This window comes from Zootoca vivipara, chromosome 3, assembly GCF_965207765.1.
Source record: "Zootoca vivipara chromosome 3, rZooViv2.hap1.1, whole genome shotgun sequence".
In the NCBI taxonomy this organism is placed as follows: domain Eukaryota; kingdom Metazoa; phylum Chordata; class Lepidosauria; order Squamata; family Lacertidae; genus Zootoca; species Zootoca vivipara.
Window position 1 is genome coordinate 4,398,437 of NC_142586.1, and position 19,442 is coordinate 4,417,878.

General features: G+C 44.7%; 3 protein-coding genes and 1 pseudogene across 6 annotated transcripts in view; 2 read left to right on the plus strand and 2 right to left on the minus strand.

The window, feature by feature from the left end:
- Positions 1 to 1,580: 1,580 nt before the first annotated feature.
- On the minus strand, positions 1,581 to 7,518 carry MRPL19 (mitochondrial ribosomal protein L19). Of its 2 annotated transcripts, none has more exons than XM_035110359.3 (6): positions 7,457 to 7,518; positions 6,337 to 6,454; positions 6,126 to 6,244; positions 5,358 to 5,492; positions 3,291 to 3,472; positions 1,581 to 1,998 (listed from the first exon to the last, which is right to left on the minus strand). In XM_035110359.3, exons 1-6 carry the CDS (start codon positions 7,503 to 7,505, stop codon positions 1,771 to 1,773), a joined length of 831 nt encoding a protein of 276 aa, XP_034966250.1. In that variant the 5' UTR covers positions 7,506 to 7,518; the 3' UTR covers positions 1,581 to 1,770. The 2 variants fall into 2 exon arrangements, with proteins under 2 accessions (XP_034966250.1, XP_060128339.1); XM_060272356.2 differs by having other exon boundaries at positions 6,631 to 7,518.
- On the plus strand, positions 6,687 to 6,861 carry LOC148686133 (ATP synthase F(0) complex subunit k, mitochondrial pseudogene; annotated as a pseudogene).
- Positions 7,519 to 7,562: 44 nt separating the features above from the next.
- LOC148686134 (uncharacterized) lies at positions 7,563 to 9,237 on the minus strand. The gene is made up of 2 exons (XM_088667140.1): positions 8,724 to 9,237; positions 7,563 to 7,769 (listed from the first exon to the last, which is right to left on the minus strand). The coding sequence occupies exons 1-2, from the start codon at positions 9,111 to 9,113 to the stop codon at positions 7,563 to 7,565; spliced, it is 597 nt and encodes a 198-aa protein (XP_088523266.1). The 5' UTR covers positions 9,114 to 9,237.
- ITSN2 (intersectin 2) overlaps positions 7,685 to 19,442 on the plus strand; it is a 71,792-nt gene continuing 60,034 nt past the window's right edge. For 2 of the 3 annotated variants that reach the window (XM_035110348.3, XM_088667110.1), the window contains exons 1-4: positions 8,731 to 8,857; positions 14,674 to 14,737; positions 17,397 to 17,489; positions 19,252 to 19,315. In XM_035110348.3, coding sequence (XP_034966239.1) covers positions 14,710 to 14,737; positions 17,397 to 17,489; positions 19,252 to 19,315 — 185 coding nt within the window. In that variant the 5' untranslated portion in view covers positions 8,731 to 8,857; positions 14,674 to 14,709. Of the gene's footprint in view, positions 7,816 to 8,730; positions 8,858 to 14,673; positions 14,738 to 17,396; positions 17,490 to 19,251; positions 19,316 to 19,442 lie in introns of those variants that run through there. The other variant, XM_035110349.3, reaches the window with a different exon arrangement.

Consider the following 19,442-nt stretch of genomic DNA (forward strand, 5'->3'; position numbering starts at 1 on the left):
CGGCGTTTCCGTGCGCTGCTCTGGTTCGCCAGAAGCGGCTTTGTCATGCTGGCCACATGATCTGGAAGCTGTACGCCAGCTCCCTCGGCCAATAAAGCAAGATGAGTGCCACAACCCAGAATCGGTCACCACTGGACCTAACGGTCAGGGGTCCCTTTACCTTTACAGTACTTTGAAAGAGATAAAATAAAAAGTGTAACACTGTAGTTAACTTCAGTAACTCCACTATAAACAATTTATGAAAATTGACATGACCTATTTAGTTGCCTCTGTTAATACTCAAACTGATATTCTATAAATTTATAGGGTAGGCTAAAGCTTGGGTCTTATTTTTGTATAGTTTATAGTGTATATTAAATTATACATATTAAAGGTAACTCGTAACTCAGTGTCCATTTATTTCTCCTCCTCCTGTGCTTTAATTTGCTTACTCACAAAAACAGCTGCTCATCCCTCCTTTACTACAGTATTTTGCAATTTCCTTTTGGTATAAAATTGTGAAATTGTTAAGCTTCCTTGCCGCTTCATGCACATGCAAATGACATGAGATTCTGCAGTGCGGTTTCTGACAATAGCTGTGCCCCCCATGGGAAGTTGTGTTGTAATATATGCAATGTTTTGTACCACTTAGCTCTGTGGCATAGGCCGCTTCTTACAGTAATAATACTGAATGACTCTACTAATTAAAGAGCGGGGAAGTTCTAGAAAGTATACTAATCAACTGCTCTCCTTTGGACCTTCAGTGAAGAAACCTCTTTTTTACAAATGTAGTTGGATGCATATGAAGAGTTGTAGTGAGGCAACATTAACACCTTATTTCTTCTTTAACCAACTCATTGTCAGCATTAGGTTATTGTATTTGCAACTAAAGCTAAACTTGACATGATTAAAGTAATGATGATTGGCAAATCCTATGCCTCAGAGGAAGGGCATCCACCTATCTCCTTACAAAATCTCTAGGAAGAACTGTCTCAAATTATTACTGTACACGCTTCACTGTCATCTTCATCATTACAACTTAATAACATCTTCTCTTATGTGAGCACAGAGCCTGGCTCTGACAGTGGCTCTGAGGAGACTCTTGAGAGTCCCATGGGCAGCAAGGTCAAACCTATACATTCTGAAGGAAATCAGCCCTGAGCGCTCACTGGAAGGACAGATCGTGATGCTGAGGCTCCAATACTTTGGCCACCTCATGAGAAGAGAATCCTTGGAAAAGACCTTGATGTTGGGAAAGATTGAGGGCACAAGGAGAAGGGGACGGCAGAGGACGAGATGGTTGGACAGTGTTCTCGAAGCTACGAACATGAGTTTGACCAAACTGCGGGAGGCAGCGGAAGACAGGAGTACCTGGTGTGCTATGGTCCAGGGGGTCACGAAGAGTTGGACACGACTAAATGACAACTGCTATCAGTGTTGACATGCTACTGGCTTTTTCATAGTTCCATCTAAACCTCATAAAAGTTAGTAGACACATCCACTGTTCATAAATTGGAGTTCTACACCTAACTTCAATCCAGTTTCCTATGATCATAGATGAAAAAGTATTCTGCATGCCCTACAAGTATTTCTTGATCATCTTATTAAACACAAAATGAATTTATTGAAGAATATAAAGCAAACAGCAATAGTTGGTGCTTTGAATATACAAGTACAGCTGACACTGCAAAAAGCTAACAGTTTGAAAATGATCATACGGGTGTTTATTATTCAACATAAAAAATGCTAAAATTAATGGTGATAGTTGTTACATGTAGTTTTCCACAATTTCTATACCTTTTTTTTCAGCTCTTCATTCACTTCTTCCCAGATTTTCTTCTCAATTTCTACTGTATCGTACTTTTTCAGCATATCAAATTCATCCCAAGGCATTTGCCATTTTTCTACTTTTGCTTTGTGTCTTTCATTAAGATACAAGTCAAAATTAATGCCCTGGATATTGAATTTTGGATGTTCCCAGCGTTTTGACCATGGTTTCGGTTTCATTCGGACTTTCATCTAGCATAATTGAAAGAAATGTATGTCAGATCATATATTTGATATTCAGCGAGTAGTTTTCTTTCAGTTATATGTACTCAATGGACCAGGGATGTTGGTGGCGCTGGGGTCTAAACCACCAAGCCTCTTGGGCTTGCTGATCGGAAGGTCAGTGGTTCAAATCCCTATGACGGGGCGAGCTCCCGTTGCTCTGTGCCAGCTCTTGCCAACCTAGAAGTTTGAAAGCATGCCAGTGCAAGTAGATAACTAGGTACCACTGCAATGGGAAGGTAAATGGCATTTCAATGCGCTCTGGTTTCTGTCACGGTGTTCTGTTGCACCAGAAGTGATTTAGTCATGCTGGCCACATGACCGGGAAAGTTGTCTGCAGACAAACACTGGCTCCATCAGCCTGAAGCAAGATGAGCGCTGCAACCCCATAGTTGCCTTTAACTGGAATTAACTGCCCAGGGGTCCTTTACCTTTTACCTTGTTTACTCTATGGACCTTTAATGACATCCCATTTATACCTGCTTGGCATAAGCAATGCTGTATGCACAGATACTTCCAACGATCCCCTGGACTGCCCACTGAGTTTCTTTCTCAGTTTGGTGCCAGTTATGCTCAAATTCTTATGACATTTTAGCACTTAGCAATATTTTTTGGGAACGACATTTTAGGAACAATTCCCATCTTTGTGCACGTAAATTAACATCTTCTTTATTTTGCTATGGCCTACTTGAAGACCTGCAGGTGTTTATCATGGTTGCCTTCAAGAACGGCTATAGCAGAATGGAGATGTAGAGGACAGAAACTAATTAAGGATATGTAGCAAAGACAGCAACTAAAATATATATATTATAGAAGATAGCAATTAACCATATTACTGATAGCAATTAACCAATTACTGATAGCAATTAACCATAGAGCTAAACTGCAATATCCAAGCTTGATAACAAGGAGTTAAGAACTCTGTACTTCAACCTTTCTGCTGTGTTAGAACTCCAGTCAACATCTAAAGGTAACCATTTCAGACAGCTCAGGAGTTCATTGGAGCTCTAACGTGCCATTGCTTGCTAGCAAGAAGAAAACGCTGTTCTTTTCTGCTGGTTTTGCGCTCTAAAGGAACTAAGCCATCTCGAGTGTAATGTAATCTAATGACCAAAGGGCAGAAAGACATTCCCATGGGGGCCTCTTCCACTATCACAACACCAAAACAAATTAATAGAACAATGCAACAACTTCATATTACAAAACAATGTTTCAGAATAACTAGTTGCCAGTCACAAACACCAGTTATTCCTTGCTACTACCTTGTTGATAGGAACTTCTTCCATAGCTGAAAGTGGGACAGCCTTCATGTTAACATCAACAGTGCTGTACTCTGGAAGGGCATCTCGTAAATACATCAGGTTATCATCCAATCTTTTCTCCAGTTTCAGAACCTTGATCTCTTGGATTAGAGGATTGTATAGTTCAAAGCAAATTTCAATACCTAAAATGAAAATTTTATTTCTCTATCAATACAGAAAATTACAGGTAGGTAGCCATGTTGGTCTGACGTAGTCGAAACAAATTTTTTTTAAAAAAATCCTTCCAGTAGCACCTTAAAGACCAACTAAGTTGGTCATTGGTATGAGCTTTCAGTGTATCTGAAGAAGTGTGCATGCACACGAAAGCTCATACCAATGACAAACTTAGTTGGTCTCTAAGGCAGTGTTTCTCAACCAGTGTGCCTCCAGATGTTTTGGGACTACAACTCCCATCATTCCTGACCACTGGTCTTGCTAGCTAGGGATGATGGGAGTTGTAGTCCCAAAACATCTGGAGGCACACTGGTTGAGAAACACTGCTCTAAGGGGCTACTGGAAGGACTTTTTATTTTTTTGTTTCGAATACAGAAAATGATATTATAAAAGTAGGTGACAGTACTCATTGTTATGCTACGGGAAGCAGTGGAAGACAAGAGTGCCTGGCGTGCTCTGGTCCATGGGGTCACGAAGAGTCGGACATGACTAAGCAACTAAACAACAACAACAACTCTTTGTTATGAACCAACTTTTGTTGGTAGAAGAATAAACAATATTTGGAGTTATACAACATTTGGGGGCTGATGGAATGGAGAGTTAACTAGATTGTCAAGAATAAAAAGTGTTCCTAACACTTCAGGTAATAGACTGGATCTGCAATACAATGCATATTTTTAACTAAAAAATCTAGACATCCCAATCCAGTGTTTTCCTGCATGCAACCTAATGCCAACTTAATTAATTCTTGGTAACATTATTTTAATTGTTTGAACCTGGCTTCAGAGCCGTCCTTCCCATTGGTTTTACTGGCATGTTGCTACAGGGCGCTGGGTGCTGACAGGCGCTGAGGGGCGCCCCAGCAAGTGGGGGAGCTGCGTGGCCGCCTGCACACCCGCCAGCTGCGCCCCATCAACCATATGGCTGGCGGGAGTGCAGAGAAAAAGGTTGCGAGAAGCAAAGAAAAGGGGAGGAGAGCTTGGAGGCAACCCAATCTGTGCATGCCCCGTCGGTCTTTGTGCTGACTGTGCACACGCCGACACTGCGCTTGGGACCCTGCCCCTCCCTCCCCTCAGCAACCTTCACTTTCCTGCTGTTGCTGGGCAGGGCTTCCCTGGTGCCTGGAAAGAGGCGGAGGCTGGACACGGCGTTCTCGGCCGCCGCACCGAAGCAGCGCTGCGCCCGGAGCCTCCACCTGCCATGGCCACCGAGGCACGGGTGCCAGGGAAGAGGCGGAGGCTGGATCCGGCGCCCTCGCCCGCCACACCGAAGCAGCGCTGCGCCCGGAGCCTCTGCCTCTTCCCTGCCAGAGGAGCCGCCCTCCAGCCCGGCCGGGATGGAGAGGCGAGTGCTGGTCCCAGTTGGCGGACCTGGTGCAGCGCAGAGGAAGAGGAAGGAGAGGCAGGCCCCACGCTCCCTCCCTCCGCCCCTCCCTGCCCTCCTGCTCCCCCTTTCGTTGCACGCACCCCCGGTGGCTCCTGCACCGCGCAGCGCGGCAGTGAAGCCAAGCCGGAGGGGAGGGACCAGAGCAGAGAGGAGGCGGAGGGTGCAGGGAGGCGAGCCTGGACTCCTGGGTCTGCTCTATTCCGCACATGCACACACGCACCCCAATAAAGGGGGGGAGCAGCACGCTCCTCCAGCCCCAGCAACTATGGGAATGGGGGCGGTGCACGGAGGGCTCCTTGAACCACGGCCCTGCCTGGCTTAAGGACATCCAACAGTTACCCTGTATGGAATATATTTTCATCAAATCCACATAATGTTGCTGAAAAGCCATTAAAGCCATTGTTGGGATTCCAGGACTTCCCTCAGCCCATAAGCTGGAAAACACTGATCATTAAAGTATGCACCCACCTTGTCCTTCTATTATATTGCGAAGTATGAAGGTTGCACCAAGTCCTTTTCCTGATCGCTGAATACAAAGTCCTACAAAGGTGCTGCTTTTCCCACTAGCATGGGGATCTGCGGTAGAAACAGCAAGTATACTTCCTGCCAGAAAAGAAACCATTTAAAGCTTAGACACTCAACAACAGAGGCAGAAAGGATTAAAAAAAAACTTAGTTTTTAGTACATTAAGAAGCATGGCATTTATTATTATTTACCTTGGCATATGATTTGATATTAGGCAAAAAAGATTAGTTCCATATAGTTTCTTTTGCATGTTGACTGTTTTTGGCATAATGGAATGGTTGCTTTGCAATAGCATTCAAATTATTGTTTCAATAGTACACACAATCATACAGCTCTACAGTGATGTGGAATGATGAGTGAGGCAAAGTTTTCTAATTTCTAAAGCTTTCCTATAGCTTCACATTTCATCTTTTTCCCACTAAAATGTGCTCAGGAAAACAACAGGGACAAATACTATGCACCATACCAGGGGAGATGTAGGTAATGTAATTAAGGGACCATTAATTATCCCATTCAGGAAAATTCAAACTGATTGATAATCTCAATGGCCAAGTACAGAATTCCGCAAGACTCAACAGTTGTTTTGTTAAAATATTTGGGAATGTCTTTTAAATTAAAGATAAAATACCAAAAGAATTGGTATTGAATTCATTATTTTTGGTAACATATCCAACACACTATTATGAAAGTTTCACTTTAGACATAACTGACCAACATAGAACTCCGGAATATTCATTACTTTTCTCCTCTGTATCATGTCACTTCTTTCAATGTAGAACTTGAAAGGATTTGTTCTCTGCCGAGGAGGGATGAACTCAGGACTCAAGAATCTGTCAGACACACAAATAATGCAAATGCTAACTTGCTATTATAATAAATAACAAATGCGATACAGCTGAACATATAATTAAAAATTCATTACCGTGTCTCTGTTGTTTGGGTTTTTGATTCATCAACAATGACTGGCTTTGGAGGTGGCTTAAATTTTGCCGGTTCTCCATCTTTAGACTTGAGGTGTCCAACCGAGAAAGAAAAGTTCCCTTCAACAGACAAAATTTGGTTACAACATGGCTGGAAATAAATCATTCAGCTTCCATGATCCTTTTTGCATTACAGCAAAACAGCCTTGTGCTACATCTTATGCATTTTTTTAAAAGAAAAGATCAATTTGATTGAATGGTGGTTATCGGGAGGAGAAAGTGTAAAATCAACCCACCTGTTGAGGAGATATCTGTGCTTAATCGCATTTGAGAAACATTTGGACTAGTAGTGATGGCAGGGCATGACGCTGGGTCACAACACCAATTCACAGGGTTTCAGATATACTCCAATACCCATAACAGGCAGAAGAAATTATGTTATAGCTACACATGAAACACTTGCAAGTATCATCCTGTATTTTAAACTGAGGCCTAAGAAGCAAACTCCAACCGTGACACAGAAATAAGATGGGTTGACATGTTGACACTGGACCACGCACATAATATAACTAGTAGAAGTTGATGTACACTTCAATAAATCATGAACAATGATGAAGCTTGTCATCTGTACACATTGCCACTACAGAATGACTGTTCTACATATAAACAAGGTGCAGAGTTTTAGTGTGTACAATTCAATTAAGGAGCCCTTTCAATCTGCGCTGAGAAATTATGGATACATCCTTAGGCATTACTGTATCTCCAGGATAAATGTTACCCTGCATTCTGTTCCAAAAGAAAATTGTAGCTTTCATTACAAAAAAAGAAAAAGAGCAATTTGAGTTGTGCTTAAACTTGTCTGGGATTGCATATTGCCAAAACATCTGGAGGGCCGCAGTTTGGGGGTGCCTGTTGTAGCCCTTCGAGCCCCCGCCGGGCACGTGGCCGAGGGGTCGGCAGCTGCTCGTTTAGCAGCTTCTTTGAAACGCTAACTCACACAAATAGCAACCCTCGAGAATTGTCTGACACCTTCCGGTTTTGTGAGCAGAAAACCATTTTATCCGCTCCCCCCAAAACATCGCCTCCGTCTCCCCCCCCCCCTCCGGCCCCATCCCCACTTACTGCATCGCAGGCCAAGCAGAGGCGGGAGCCTCCTGCGAGCAGCTGCCATGACAGCTACGGGCAAGCGCTTTCGCCAGCAATAGGAGTGCGCATGCGTTACGCGCGGCTACGACAGCCTCAGCGGGAACAATCTTAATCCAAACGCGAGCCCACTCGCGCTGCGCCTGCTCGGAGCCGATAGTGAACACAGAGCTATTCGTTCGCGAAGAGACGCGCTTCTGCCGCCTTCGTCTCGTTGCCGAGTTCGGCTGTCGCACTTTTCTCTCCGGCGGGACGGAGCATCGCGGCCAGAAATTCCGCGAAGGAATCGCGACTGGGAACACAGCAAAACACAGTTTAAACAGAAGGCAACAACCAAGGTCCTTTTTCTTTGCTGTTTTTATGGCCTTTACTTTATTTTATTTGATAAATTTCTATGCCGCCGCCCTTCGCCCGAGGATCACAAGGCGGTTTGCGATATGAAACACAAAAATGCACAGCCTCGTAACACACGAAACGACGGGGTTTAGCCTAGAATCTTAGCGAGGGGTCTATCTCGCCCCACTCGCCCAAGGCCCAACGGGAGCCGGCCTTGCCGTTCGAACAGTGAGCGCGCTCCGGAAGGGGGCTTAGGTGGGGCTCGGCTCCCCAGTAAGCACAACTTCAGCACAACTTAGCTGGGGCTCCAAGGTGCCCCCCCCAATCCAGTGGTATCAGCCTGCTCCCCCACCCACGCAGACCTCCGCGCATCCCATCCTCAAACTCCGCTTCAGAGGGTAGTGGGATCCCTGGAGCAGATGGGGGGTGTTGCAGGGGGAGGAGAGGAAGGGGGAACCACCTGCTGCATCCACCGGCATCGCCTGTCGCACACTGATCCCCCGTCTTAGAGAGCGACTACCGGACCCGACTACCCGGTTCCACGAAATGGGCCCGTTCCTGCGCACGCGCGCGGGGGGAATGTGCCGCTGCCCCCGGGGAAGCAGACAGGTCTGCTGAGACTCTGAAGCGAGGCGGCGGGAGGTTCTCGGCGGCTCCGAGTGCGCAACCTGAGGGATAAGCCGGACGGGTTCGCCCTCGGCTGCAGGTGCTTGAGGGGAGCCTTCCGAAGCGGGGCTGCCTGCCTCCGACGGGGTCCGAGCCCGGGTCCCAGACAGAAAGACCCTCGCTTCCCGCGTGGGGGGGGGCGCCCCCGGCCAGCCCTTGCGAGGCCCGGCGGCTCCGCTCCCTCCCTCCCTGGGCCGCCTTCCCGCGAATCCCGCCATCTTCGGAGGTTTGACGCAGCCCTCACAGCAGCCAGAGGAGGAGCGGGCGCGGCCGAGCAAGGAAGGGAAGGAAGGCAGGCAGGAAGCCGCCCGGCCGCGCTCTCGCTCGGAGTAGGCGAAGGAGGAAGAGGGGCCACCGGCAGGCGAGCGAGCGCAACAGGTAGGTGCTGGGTGGGCGGCCGGCCGGCCGAGGCCTCTGCCTCTCGCTCCTCCGCGGCCCCGCTCGCTGCAGAAGGTTCCGGGCGGCCGGGGCCAGGCCGGCAGCGAGGCCGCGTCTCTGGGCGGGAGCGTCGCGCGGCCTGTGGGCGCCGGCAAAGGGCCCAGCCGAGCGCCGAGAGCCCCCCTGTCTTGCGCGGCCTCCCTCGCTCCTTGGCCGCCGGTGCCTTCGCTTGGGCGCTTTGGGCAGCTGGAAACATCGGCCTGGCACGCCAACAGTTAAAACGCCTGCGCCCTAAAAAAACAAAACAAGGCCTTTCTCGCGCTTCCTATTAAGATGCGCTTTTCTGTCCTGTTCGAGAGCGGCGCGGCACAAAAGGTACCTCCGTTAAAATGCGGTTAAAATGGGTCGGAGGTCCCTGTGAGATAAAGCATGGAGAACGATGGTAGTAAGAGCATATTCTGGTCGCCCCCTTCCCACATGTGTGGCATCTTTCCTCGGGTGGCAACGAGACGAGGGAACAAGGCAAGGAAACATAGGCATTTATATTTTCAATGGAGTAAAAACAAAATAATTTTTTTAAAAAAATCCTTCCAGTAGCACCTTAGAGACCAACTAAGTTTGTCATTGGTATGAGCTGTTGTGTATCTGAAGAAGTGTGCATGCACATGAAAGCACAACAGCTCATACCAATGACAAACTTAGTTGGCATCTAAGGTGCTACTGGAAGGAATCTTTTTATTTTTTGTTTTGTTTCGACTACGTCAGACCAACACGGCTCCCTACCCGTAATGAAGGAGTAAGTTTGTTTTATTTATTGACATTAATCCCCATTTAATATACTGGAAAGTATCATCAAACATAAAGGGACGCATGCATAAGGATTCTGATAGTATTGGAAGTCCTTGCCAAACCAGGTCGTCAGAATTATATTCTATTTTTAAAAAATGAAAACCACCATGGTGGTAGTAACAGAAAATGAGATTTGCCAGGAGTAGAATGACTGTATCCTATTGATCATGATGATCAGCAGTAGCTGAAGGTGTGATGCATATTTAACTTTAAGAGTTAAATTTGTATTTTTGCAATCATGGGGATGTTTTTTGATGTAGAGTGCACACCTTTTCTACAGGTGATTATGGGGAAGAAGTTGTGGTTCTGAGTTTACAATTGGATATAATAGTTTGTGGTGGACAGAGCTTGTCTTGTCAGTGTTCAGAATGCAATCCAGTGCTTTTTTTATCCAGAACTTGTTAGAACTCTGTTCCAGCAGCTTTCAGGCGGCCACCATTGCCATTATAAAAAAACAATGGGTGGAGGCATTTGTTGTGAGTTCCAGCACTTCTTTTTCTAGAAAAAGAACACTGACAATAACCTTTTAAAATTGTAAGGATGCAAAAATACAATAAAGATAGGGGCAAAAAGGTCCCGTCCCCCCCCCCCCGCCCGGGCTGTGATTTCGGCGTCAGTGATTGGTTATTTCAGTGTCACCTGCAACCAAAAGGTCTGGAAACTTTATTTTTGAAACATGAAAGACAACATTGCAGTACTAATATTCAAAGTTCCTTGTGGCTTGTATGTCATAGCTTTCCCACAAAAGGGGGATGTGTGGGTTTCCGTAAATCACTCAACCCTGCCCCCCCCCAATGAATAGGACAACCTTAACAGGCATATTGAGAATTAACCTTAACAGGCATAATGAGAATTCACATTTTATGTAATTGTACTTATCTATATGCTTTGTATAAGATGCTATACTTTCATGAGAACAGATATAAAGATCAATAAAAGGTCATATTTAAAAATAATAAAATGAAGGAAATGGTCAGGGTGATCCTATGATCTCACCACATCAGAGTTTCATCTAATAGTAAAGCCAACTGCATAGGCCCTGTAGAAACTATAATTAAGCAGTCAGCAAACATGTCCACAGTATTCCTGGTTACTACAGCACCTCCCACCAATCGGCACTGCAACAATAGCTATGTAACAGAAGCTGCAATCCACGCTTTTTTGTCTCAGGCATGATGGTTGCAGAGTATGAATCCAAAACATGAGTTTTGCCTTGATTCCACATTTTTCCATGGTGGGATTTAAACGAAATCCTATTTCAGTGCTTTTCTATTGACCTACCAAGGAAGACATAGGTTTGTTTCCAATGAGTGTGCAGTTGTGTTGGCCCTTGTTGATTCATTGTCATGGTGTCTTGCTGCCCCTGCACAGTGGTGTCATGGGGCTCATAGACCTTGAGGTTGTATTTACGGGTATCTAATTTTGAGACCTGCTAAGGAACAGATGATTGTTATTATGTCCTGATATGTAAAACCACAGAATTCAAATAAGGTGTACTTTCTTTTCCCCATGACTGTCTACTCATGGTGGACTCATTGAAATAATCCAGTCCCGTCTATTAATTTCATTGGTCTACTCTGAGTATGAATAACATTGGATAACATGGAAACTAAGAACAGGATAGGAAGAGAGTTCTGCTGTCTAAACTTTCCTGATACAGTACTTTTGAGAGGCAGACCCACATGGAGCATGTTACACTTGCTCATTGAATTGACGAGGGCATCTGTGGTAGTGATCATATCTGTTTTAACAAGCCAAAGTTCTGCTTGCTACAGTTGCCACCTGAGGATCAGGCACCAAGGACAGGCCCACAAGGATTCCTAAGCTGTGGACCTTATCTATCACTCCTCCCTATTCAGCTGTCCTACTTACCAGTGACCTGCCTCTTGCCAAAGTTAAGCTTCCATTTTATTAGCTCACATCCAGTCCATTATTGCACTCAAAACACCACTTCAGAACTTCCAGAGTTTCCTCAATATGAAATTAAAAAGAGAGAAAGTTGGCTATCATTCACATATTGCTGAAAACTAAACCCTGTGGTTTTAAGATTTTAAGAAGCATAACAGAATCATAGAATTGTAGAGTTGAAAGGAATCCCAAAGGTCATCACTTCCATTCAGATTGTCATCCAACCTCTGCTTCAACACCTCCAACAAAGGAGAGGCCATCACATTCCAAAGTAGTCTGTTCAACTGTCGAACAGCTCTTGCTGTCAGAATCCCTTTCTACCAGCTGCAGGATTGTTTCGAGAGAACCAATTGGGACATTTTTGATCATCCAGACCTGGAGGAGCATACGGTGGCAGTTCGGAGCTATATCAATCACTGCACAGATTCTGTCACAGTAAATAAATAAATATATCCGGGTTTATCCCAGTCAGAAACCCTGGATGAACAGAGAGGTCCAGTGCCTGCTGCGGGATAGGAACAGGTCTTTCAGGCTTGGCAAAGAGCAGCTTTACAGCACCGCAAGAGCTAACTTGAAGAGAGGTATTTGACGGGCAAAGCTGGACTATAAGCAGAGGATTGAGGGTAACTTTAGTAGAAACAACACGAGGCAGGTGTGGCAGGGGATTCAGCAGATTACCAACTACAAACCGAACCTTGGTGCCATCGATGGTGACCCTTCACTGGTGGAGGAGCTTAATCTCTTCTTCACTCACTTTGAGAGAGCCACCAGAGACGGCTGTATTACAGCTACCAGCCCAGAGTAGCCCCCCATTTATTGTAGAGGAGCATGAGGTGAGGCAGGTACTGAGGTCGGTGAATCCAAGGAAGGCTGCTGGCCCTGATTGCATCACTGGACAGGTGTTGAAGGGCTGTGGGGATCAGCTGGCAAGGGTCTTTACTAAGGGCAAATAGATCCATGGAGGATGCCATCACTACCACTCTCCATGCCGCTCTGGAGCAGCCAGGGAGTTATGTGAGGCTGCTGTTCGTGGACTTTAGCTCTGCTTTTAACACTTATCCTCCCTCATAGACTGATGTCCAAACTAGAAGCGCTTGGACTATCTAACTCCATTTGTCTCTGGGTTTTGAATTTTCTGTCAGACCGCTCCCAGAGGGTTAGAGTAGGATCATATATGTCCACAGCGCTTAGCCTTAACACTGGCTTCCCACAGGGTTGTGTGTTGAGTCCCCTGCTCTATACCCTCTACACGTATGATTGTACAGCTATCCACTCTAGCAACAAAATCATCAAGTTTGCTGATGACACCACTGTGGTGGGGCTCATTTCTGGGGGGGATGAGTCCGCCTATCGGGACGAGGTGGAGCGGCTCTATGGTTGGTGTGAAGATAATAATCTGGTCCTTAATACTGCCAAGACCAAGGAACTGGTGGTAGACTACAGGAAGAAAAAGGCGGACATTCAGCCCCTGTATATTGGCCGGGACTGGGTGAAGAGTGTGGCTGTATTTGAGTTTTTGAGTGTTACCATCGAGCAGAGTATGACCTGGAGTGCAAATACCACTGCTCTGGCGAAGAAGGCCCAGCAGAGAATATATTTCCTCAGACTTTTAAAAAGGAACAAGCTGAGTGAGAGAATGCTGGTGTCCTTCTACCGAGGCGCCATAGAGAGCATTCTTACTGTATCTGTGCTTGGTTTTCCAGCTGCACAGTCATGGATAGGAAAGTGCTCCAGAAGGTCATAACCATAGAATCATAGAATCATAGAGTTGGAAGAGACCACAAGGGCCATCCAGTCCAACCCCCTGCCAAGCAGGAAACACCATCAAAGCATTCTTGACATATGCCTGTCAAGCCTCTGCTTAAAGACCTCCAAAGAAGGAGACTCCACCACACTCCTTGGTAGCAAATTCCACTGCCGAACAGCTCTCACTGTCAAAAAGTCAACCACAGCCCAAAAGATTATCGGTCATCCTCTCCCACCTCTGGAAGAACTATACAATTCCCGTTGCCTTAAAAAAGCAAATAATATTTTACAGGATTCATCTCATCCTGGATATAGTCTTTTTGCACCGTTGCCTTCGGGCAAGAGATACAGAACAATTAAATCAAGAACTAATAGATTAAAAAACAGTTTCTATCCAAGAGCTATAACCATCTTAAATGTTGTAACTAAATAATATGATCCCAGGGTGTTGTGATGGGTGTGTGGCTGTGGCTGTGTTTGTATTTCCTTTTTTAAGGGATGGCATTCGATTTCGTTCTACTATGTACAATGACAATAAAGTATTCTATTCTACTCTGTTCTATTCTATTCTAATGTTTAGTCGTAATCTCTTTTCTTGTAACCTGAATCCATTGGTTTGGGTCCTACCTTCTGGAGCAGGAGAAAACAAGCTTGCTCCATCTTCCATGTGACAGACCTTTAGATCAGGCGTCCTAAACTCGGCCCTCCAGATGTTTTTGGCCTACAACTCCCATGATCCCTAGCTAGCAGGACCAGTGGTCAGGGATGATGGGAATTGTAGGGCATAGGAATTTGTTCATTTTTCCCCAAAATATAGTCTGGCCCTCCACAAGGTCTGAGGGACAGTGGACCGGCCCCCTGCTGAAAAAGTTTACTGACCCCTGTATTGGAGCTTCAGCTTCAGGATCTGACCTTCCAGTGAGCACTCAGGGCTGATTTCCTGAAGAATGGATAGGTTTGATCTTCTTGCAGTCCATGGGACTCTCAAGAAATATAGCTGCAATATTTATTCTTGTTCCAAGTTGGTTTTTTGTGTTTTAATCTCCATCTTTTATTGGTTTTCATCATTCCACAATTGGTCCCATTCTCCATTTAAGAAAAGCTTTCCAGTTTCCATACTGCATCATATACCTAGTAAAAATCACATTCCCCACCCCTTGTCAATTCAGCAACTTTATTGGTGGTATAAAATGCTGTATGGTTTGTTGTCAGACATGTCAGCTGAAGGGGTAGACCTTGGTTTTGCTTAGCAGGAGCTGAGTGACATCCTGCCCTTGCTGCATTATTCATGGTCCAATGTTGTTATGTTGCAGATGGCTGAGAGCTAGGAAGAACCATTCCAGAGCAGGATGACTCACATTCCCACAGCCATGAATGGTAAGGAGCTCTTGTGCAGGGTATCCTCTGAGGAGGAAGATCTTTTGTCTTTCTCGTATATTACAGTATTATTGAATAATTCTAAGATTGATATGCCTCAGAATTTGGGTAAATTTGCTGAATAGCTACTTTTGCCTACAGAATTTTGTTCTGGGTGTTTTCCATGATCCTTCTGCAGGAGCTAAGTAGCTGCTAATTTTACTGTATTTTAAGGCTTGAAACATACCCTATGAAGAGTGTGACAGCCTTCAGAGCTCTTCAGCTGTGTCCTCGGTCATCAGGCCGTGTCACATAAATGGTACCTCCCCCCACCCCAATTTCCAGCTAAAATTGGCTTCTCTGCAACTTCCACCCATTGGATCTTGTCCTGGCTTCTGGAGCAACAGAGAGCAAGTCCCCTCCATCACATGAGCTGCAACACTTTAGAAATTTAAAAAGCTCTGTGATAACGTCACTGTATTTTTTCCACTGACTACTAAAAACATTATTGATTAGACATGTCTACCCAGATGCTCAGAAAGCCACGGCAATTTTAATCTGTTTTAGTATTTTAAAGTAGATTTGTATGTACATTTTTGTTTCTTTTGCTGTTTTATCTTTGTGTAAACCATAAATAGATGTGGCTCTTAACCTCGTAGGGTATGCGACATTCTAGCCACACAGAAGTCAGAGCTTTCTGCATTTCTCTCTCTAGGCAAGCTAGAGGTGCAACCACAATTCAGGGCCCACAAGAGGAGTGGCCTGTGGAGAGTCCTGGAGGCTGGGAGAAGGGGGAGCTGCGGGTGGGGAGCTCCATTTGGCCTCCAGGCTGGGAGCTCCCACCTTCAGTCTGGGAACAAGGCTTCTGTTAATGCAGTCTAAGGTGGCAGTGGCTTTTTAAGAACAGCCTCCCACTGCTGGTTTATGTTCAGATTATTTTTTAAAATAAATGAAAGACTAAAAAATTGTGCACGCAGTAAATCAGATCTTCAAAAAATAATTTTTATTGTTAATATTATCTTTAAAAATGAAGATGTCAGCACCACTTTAGAAGCATGCTTCTTCTCTCACACATATGAAAGGAAGGTCTCTTCTAAGATGATGACTGCTCTGACACGTACATTGTATCACCAAAAGCTAAAGTCAGTACAGGTATGCTTCATGTGACAGAAATGCTGCCACAGTGTAAATGCAAGTTTAATCAATACAGTGGTACCTAGGTACATAATCTGTTCTGGAAGAGCGTTGGCCTTCCAAAACAATTGAAAACTGAGGTGCAAAGGGCGGGCTGCCAATTCAATAGAGAAAATTGTGTAAAACAACAGATAAACACAGTGGAAGGTGTTTGACTTCCAAGGTGCGTTCGAAAATGGAAGCATTTACTTCTGGGTTTTCAGCATTCGAAAAACAAAACGTTCAGCAATGGAAATGTCTGAAAACCGAGGTACCACTGTATATTTTTAATAGACTAAGGCTTCAATCCTAATCCCATTTACCTGGGAGTAAATGGAATTCACTAGGACTTACTTCTGAGAAAACATGGTTAGGATTGTGCTTTTAGAATCATAGAATTCTAAAATTCTATGATTGGAAGGGACCCCAAGTGTCATCTAGTTCATGGGTAGGCAACCTAAGGCCCGGGGGCCGGATCCGGCCCAGTCGCCTTCTAAATCTGGCCCGTGGACAGTCTGGGAATCAGCATGTTTTTACATGAGTAGAATGTGTCCTTTTATTTAAAATGCATCTCTGGGTTATTTGTGGGGCATAGGAATTTGTTCTTTTTTCTCTCTTTCAAAATATAGTCTGCTCCCTCCCCCCAAGGTACAGTGACAGTGGGACAGTGGACCGCCCCCCTGCTGAAGAAGTTTGCTGACCCCTGATCTAGTCCAACCCCCTGCAATGCAAGAATCTCGGCTAAAGTATCCATTATAGATGGCCATCCAACCTCTGCTTAAAATCCTCCAAGGAAGGAGAGCTCACCTCCTCCCAAGGGAGACCGTTCCACTGTAGAACAGCTCTTAGTGTCAGAAAGTTTTTCCAAATGTTTAGTCAGAATCTCCTTTCTTGTAACTTGAAACCATTGCCTTGAGTCCTATCCTCCAGAGTAGGAGAAAACAAGCATGGTTATACATTTCAATCACATTACAGCCTGATTTATAAGGTCATGAGCTGGTAGCTAGTGCCTATTTGGAATGGTAGTATTGGGCAAGAAGTAAGTAAAATGCTGAAACACTTCCTGTTCCAAATTCATGATCTTGAGAAAGAGAGAGAGAGAAGGAGAAGGGGCTGAGATAAGAGTAACTGTCTTCCAAAAATCATTTGAATGGTAGGGATTTCTGAGATGGTGTTTGAGCATACATAGATCAAATGTAAATAATGTTTAACTGAAAAGTCAACAATGGTGAAAGCATGTCCGCTAATGCTGTAAAGTCCATATAATTGTGTTAAAGCTGAAAAAACCTTGAGAGAAGAACAGTCAGCAAATACCGGTACGTAATTGCACATCTAGGGAACAAGATACCATGAATCATAAAAGCATTCCTGCCAAACTGGTGAGGGTAAAGTGTGTTAAAAGCTCGTGAGCTTAATAGTATCACTTAGGAAATAAAGGTTCGTTTCCCCCGGTTGATTATACCCATTTAAAACTACTTTTTAAAAAAGCATTCCCTTTTGCTTTCAGGAGGATCAAACATTTGGGCCATCACCTTGGAAGAGAGAGTGAAGTATGACAAGCAGTTTGATGGCCTTAAACCAGTTGGGGGATATGTCACAGGTTGGTGTGTGCTTCTGCAGTGAATTGCCTTCCTCATTATAATCTGAAGATTTAAATCATGAATTTGCTCTTGGTTGAAAATTGGCATAAAATGCCTCTTGAAGGAAGCAAGGGGTTCCTCCAGATTGATAGCAGTTACAAGTACAGGACGGCCACACCTTACGTGGGAACTCTGTTCCAAGAGTTCAGTGTATACAAAAAGGTGCATATTCAAGCCGTCGCCTTGGAACTTGGTCTTCTACCATCAGTTGGTGCTCGGAGTGAACCTCGCTCCACAAGTTCCCCACCTTGCTTGGGGAAGGCCCGTTCAACGCACGGGCTCTGAGATGCTCTCATGAAAACTCGCAGAACTGCCCAAGTTCCCGTGAACGAGCATCTCCCGGCATCTGGAGCCAACGTGCTGAGAGGGCCTTGCCTGCCCCCCAAGCAAGACAGAGAGCTTTTCACCTTAGTTTAAAGAGGTAAAGAGTCTAGTCTGGTAAAAAGGGGGTTGGTGCTTGGAAGTAGGGCTGGCTCTGGGTGATTTGGGGGTGTTGTGTCCCCATCCTCAGCTGCATGCCTTTCATTCCCCACATTCTTCCAGTCAACCCAACCCTCCCCACCATGCTTTCAAGCAAGGGTGGTATACAAATAATGATCAGATAACTCACGGAATGTGGAAAATTGGCCCCTGTATGCTACCTGGTGAGACCATTCATATTGCTTCTCTTCCTGGGGAGTTCAGTAGGGAAGGTTTGCCTCACTTGGCAGGCAATTAAACCCAGAATTGGAGAATCATGACAGCCTTTTATTGGCTTTTGGAAAATTGGATGTAAAATTGCTTCTGTTATGTGATTTATGTGTTTGATTAGAAAGTACTAATTTTTATGCATTTTCTTTATCTTTATGCATTTTCACTTGATTTAGTCTGGACTTTATATAAAATTGGATATGCTTAGATTGTATTCATATTTTTGTAAAATTGTGTATGTTTGTTCGACTTGCTTGCAGTGTGTATGTGTGTGTGGTGCCGGGTGTAGGGGGCAAGGGGCTTCAGCCCTCTCCATATTTTGAAGAAGGGGGCCCAAGCATCTCACCTATCAATCACAGCTCCAACACTCATTGGCTAAAACTACTGATAGGCAGGACCATCCAGTCTGGCTCCTTCCCCAGAAGTCACTTGGAAGGGTGCCTGCACATTTTGCTTCATAGCTTTTCTTCTAGGAAGCCTAGATATGTTTTTTCCTTTTCCCCCCCTTTTAAATAAAAGCTCAGAGTCTGCATTCCCTGCTCAGGGACATAGTGTCTATGGGCCAATGTTGGTGAACACCGATCAAGGATATTGTTGGTTCCTATGTTCACCACTCAGATATAGATACCATTAGTCCTCATTGTTCCCTCTGGGTCTTTACGGTGCCCTAATGGCAGTGCCGTCACTTTGGAAGGAGATGAGCAAAGGAAATCTAGTATTTCAGTAGGCTGATGTGGAGCTGTGCAGCTGTGCTGTGTGCCTGCTGGAATAGGTGTTTACAAATACATATGTCCAATTAATAATAGTTCTTTCTCATTGTTACAATTTTCATCAATTGATTTGAGAATCAAAACATTAAATCCACTCAGTAATTTTGCATTTGCAATGTCAAATAGTTGAAGCACTTTGATAACTTTTAAAAACATGGTACAGTATATTAATGAGTCCTTTAAGGAAAAAATCACCAATGGAAAGTAGAGAATTGTATTAATGATGATGACTCACCTTGTCCCATTTTTTCCTTCCACATAGGTGATCAAGCACGTACCTTTTTTTTACAGTCGGGTCTGCCGTCTCCAGTCTTGGCTGAAATATGGTAATACATACATACATACATACATACATACATACATACATACATACATACATACATACATACATACAGATACATTTAATATTGTTACATTGATAGCACAAACATCTATATGTTGACTGAATGTGTT

Excerpts from the sequence above, each read along its gene's own strand:
- LOC148686134 (XM_088667140.1), bottom strand. The coding sequence starts at position 9,113 with ATGTTTCCAGCTGCCCAAAGCGCCCAAGCGAAGGCACCGGCGGCCAAG. Across the intron at positions 7,770-8,723 it reads CCGCTCCTCCTCTGGCTGCT|TCGCGATTCCTTCGCGGAAT; the intron begins GTGAGGGCTGCG and ends CTGTGTTCCCAG.
- MRPL19 (XM_035110359.3), bottom strand. The coding sequence starts at position 7,505 with ATGGCAGCTGCTCGCAGGAGGCTCCCGCCTCTGCTTGGCCTGCGATGC. Across the intron at positions 6,245-6,336 it reads ACCCAAACAACAGAGACACG|ATTCTTGAGTCCTGAGTTCA; the intron begins GTAATGAATTTT and ends TGTGTCTGACAG. Across the intron at positions 5,493-6,125 it reads TATTCCGGAGTTCTATGTTG|GAAGTATACTTGCTGTTTCT; the intron begins GTCAGTTATGTC and ends CTTTTCTGGCAG.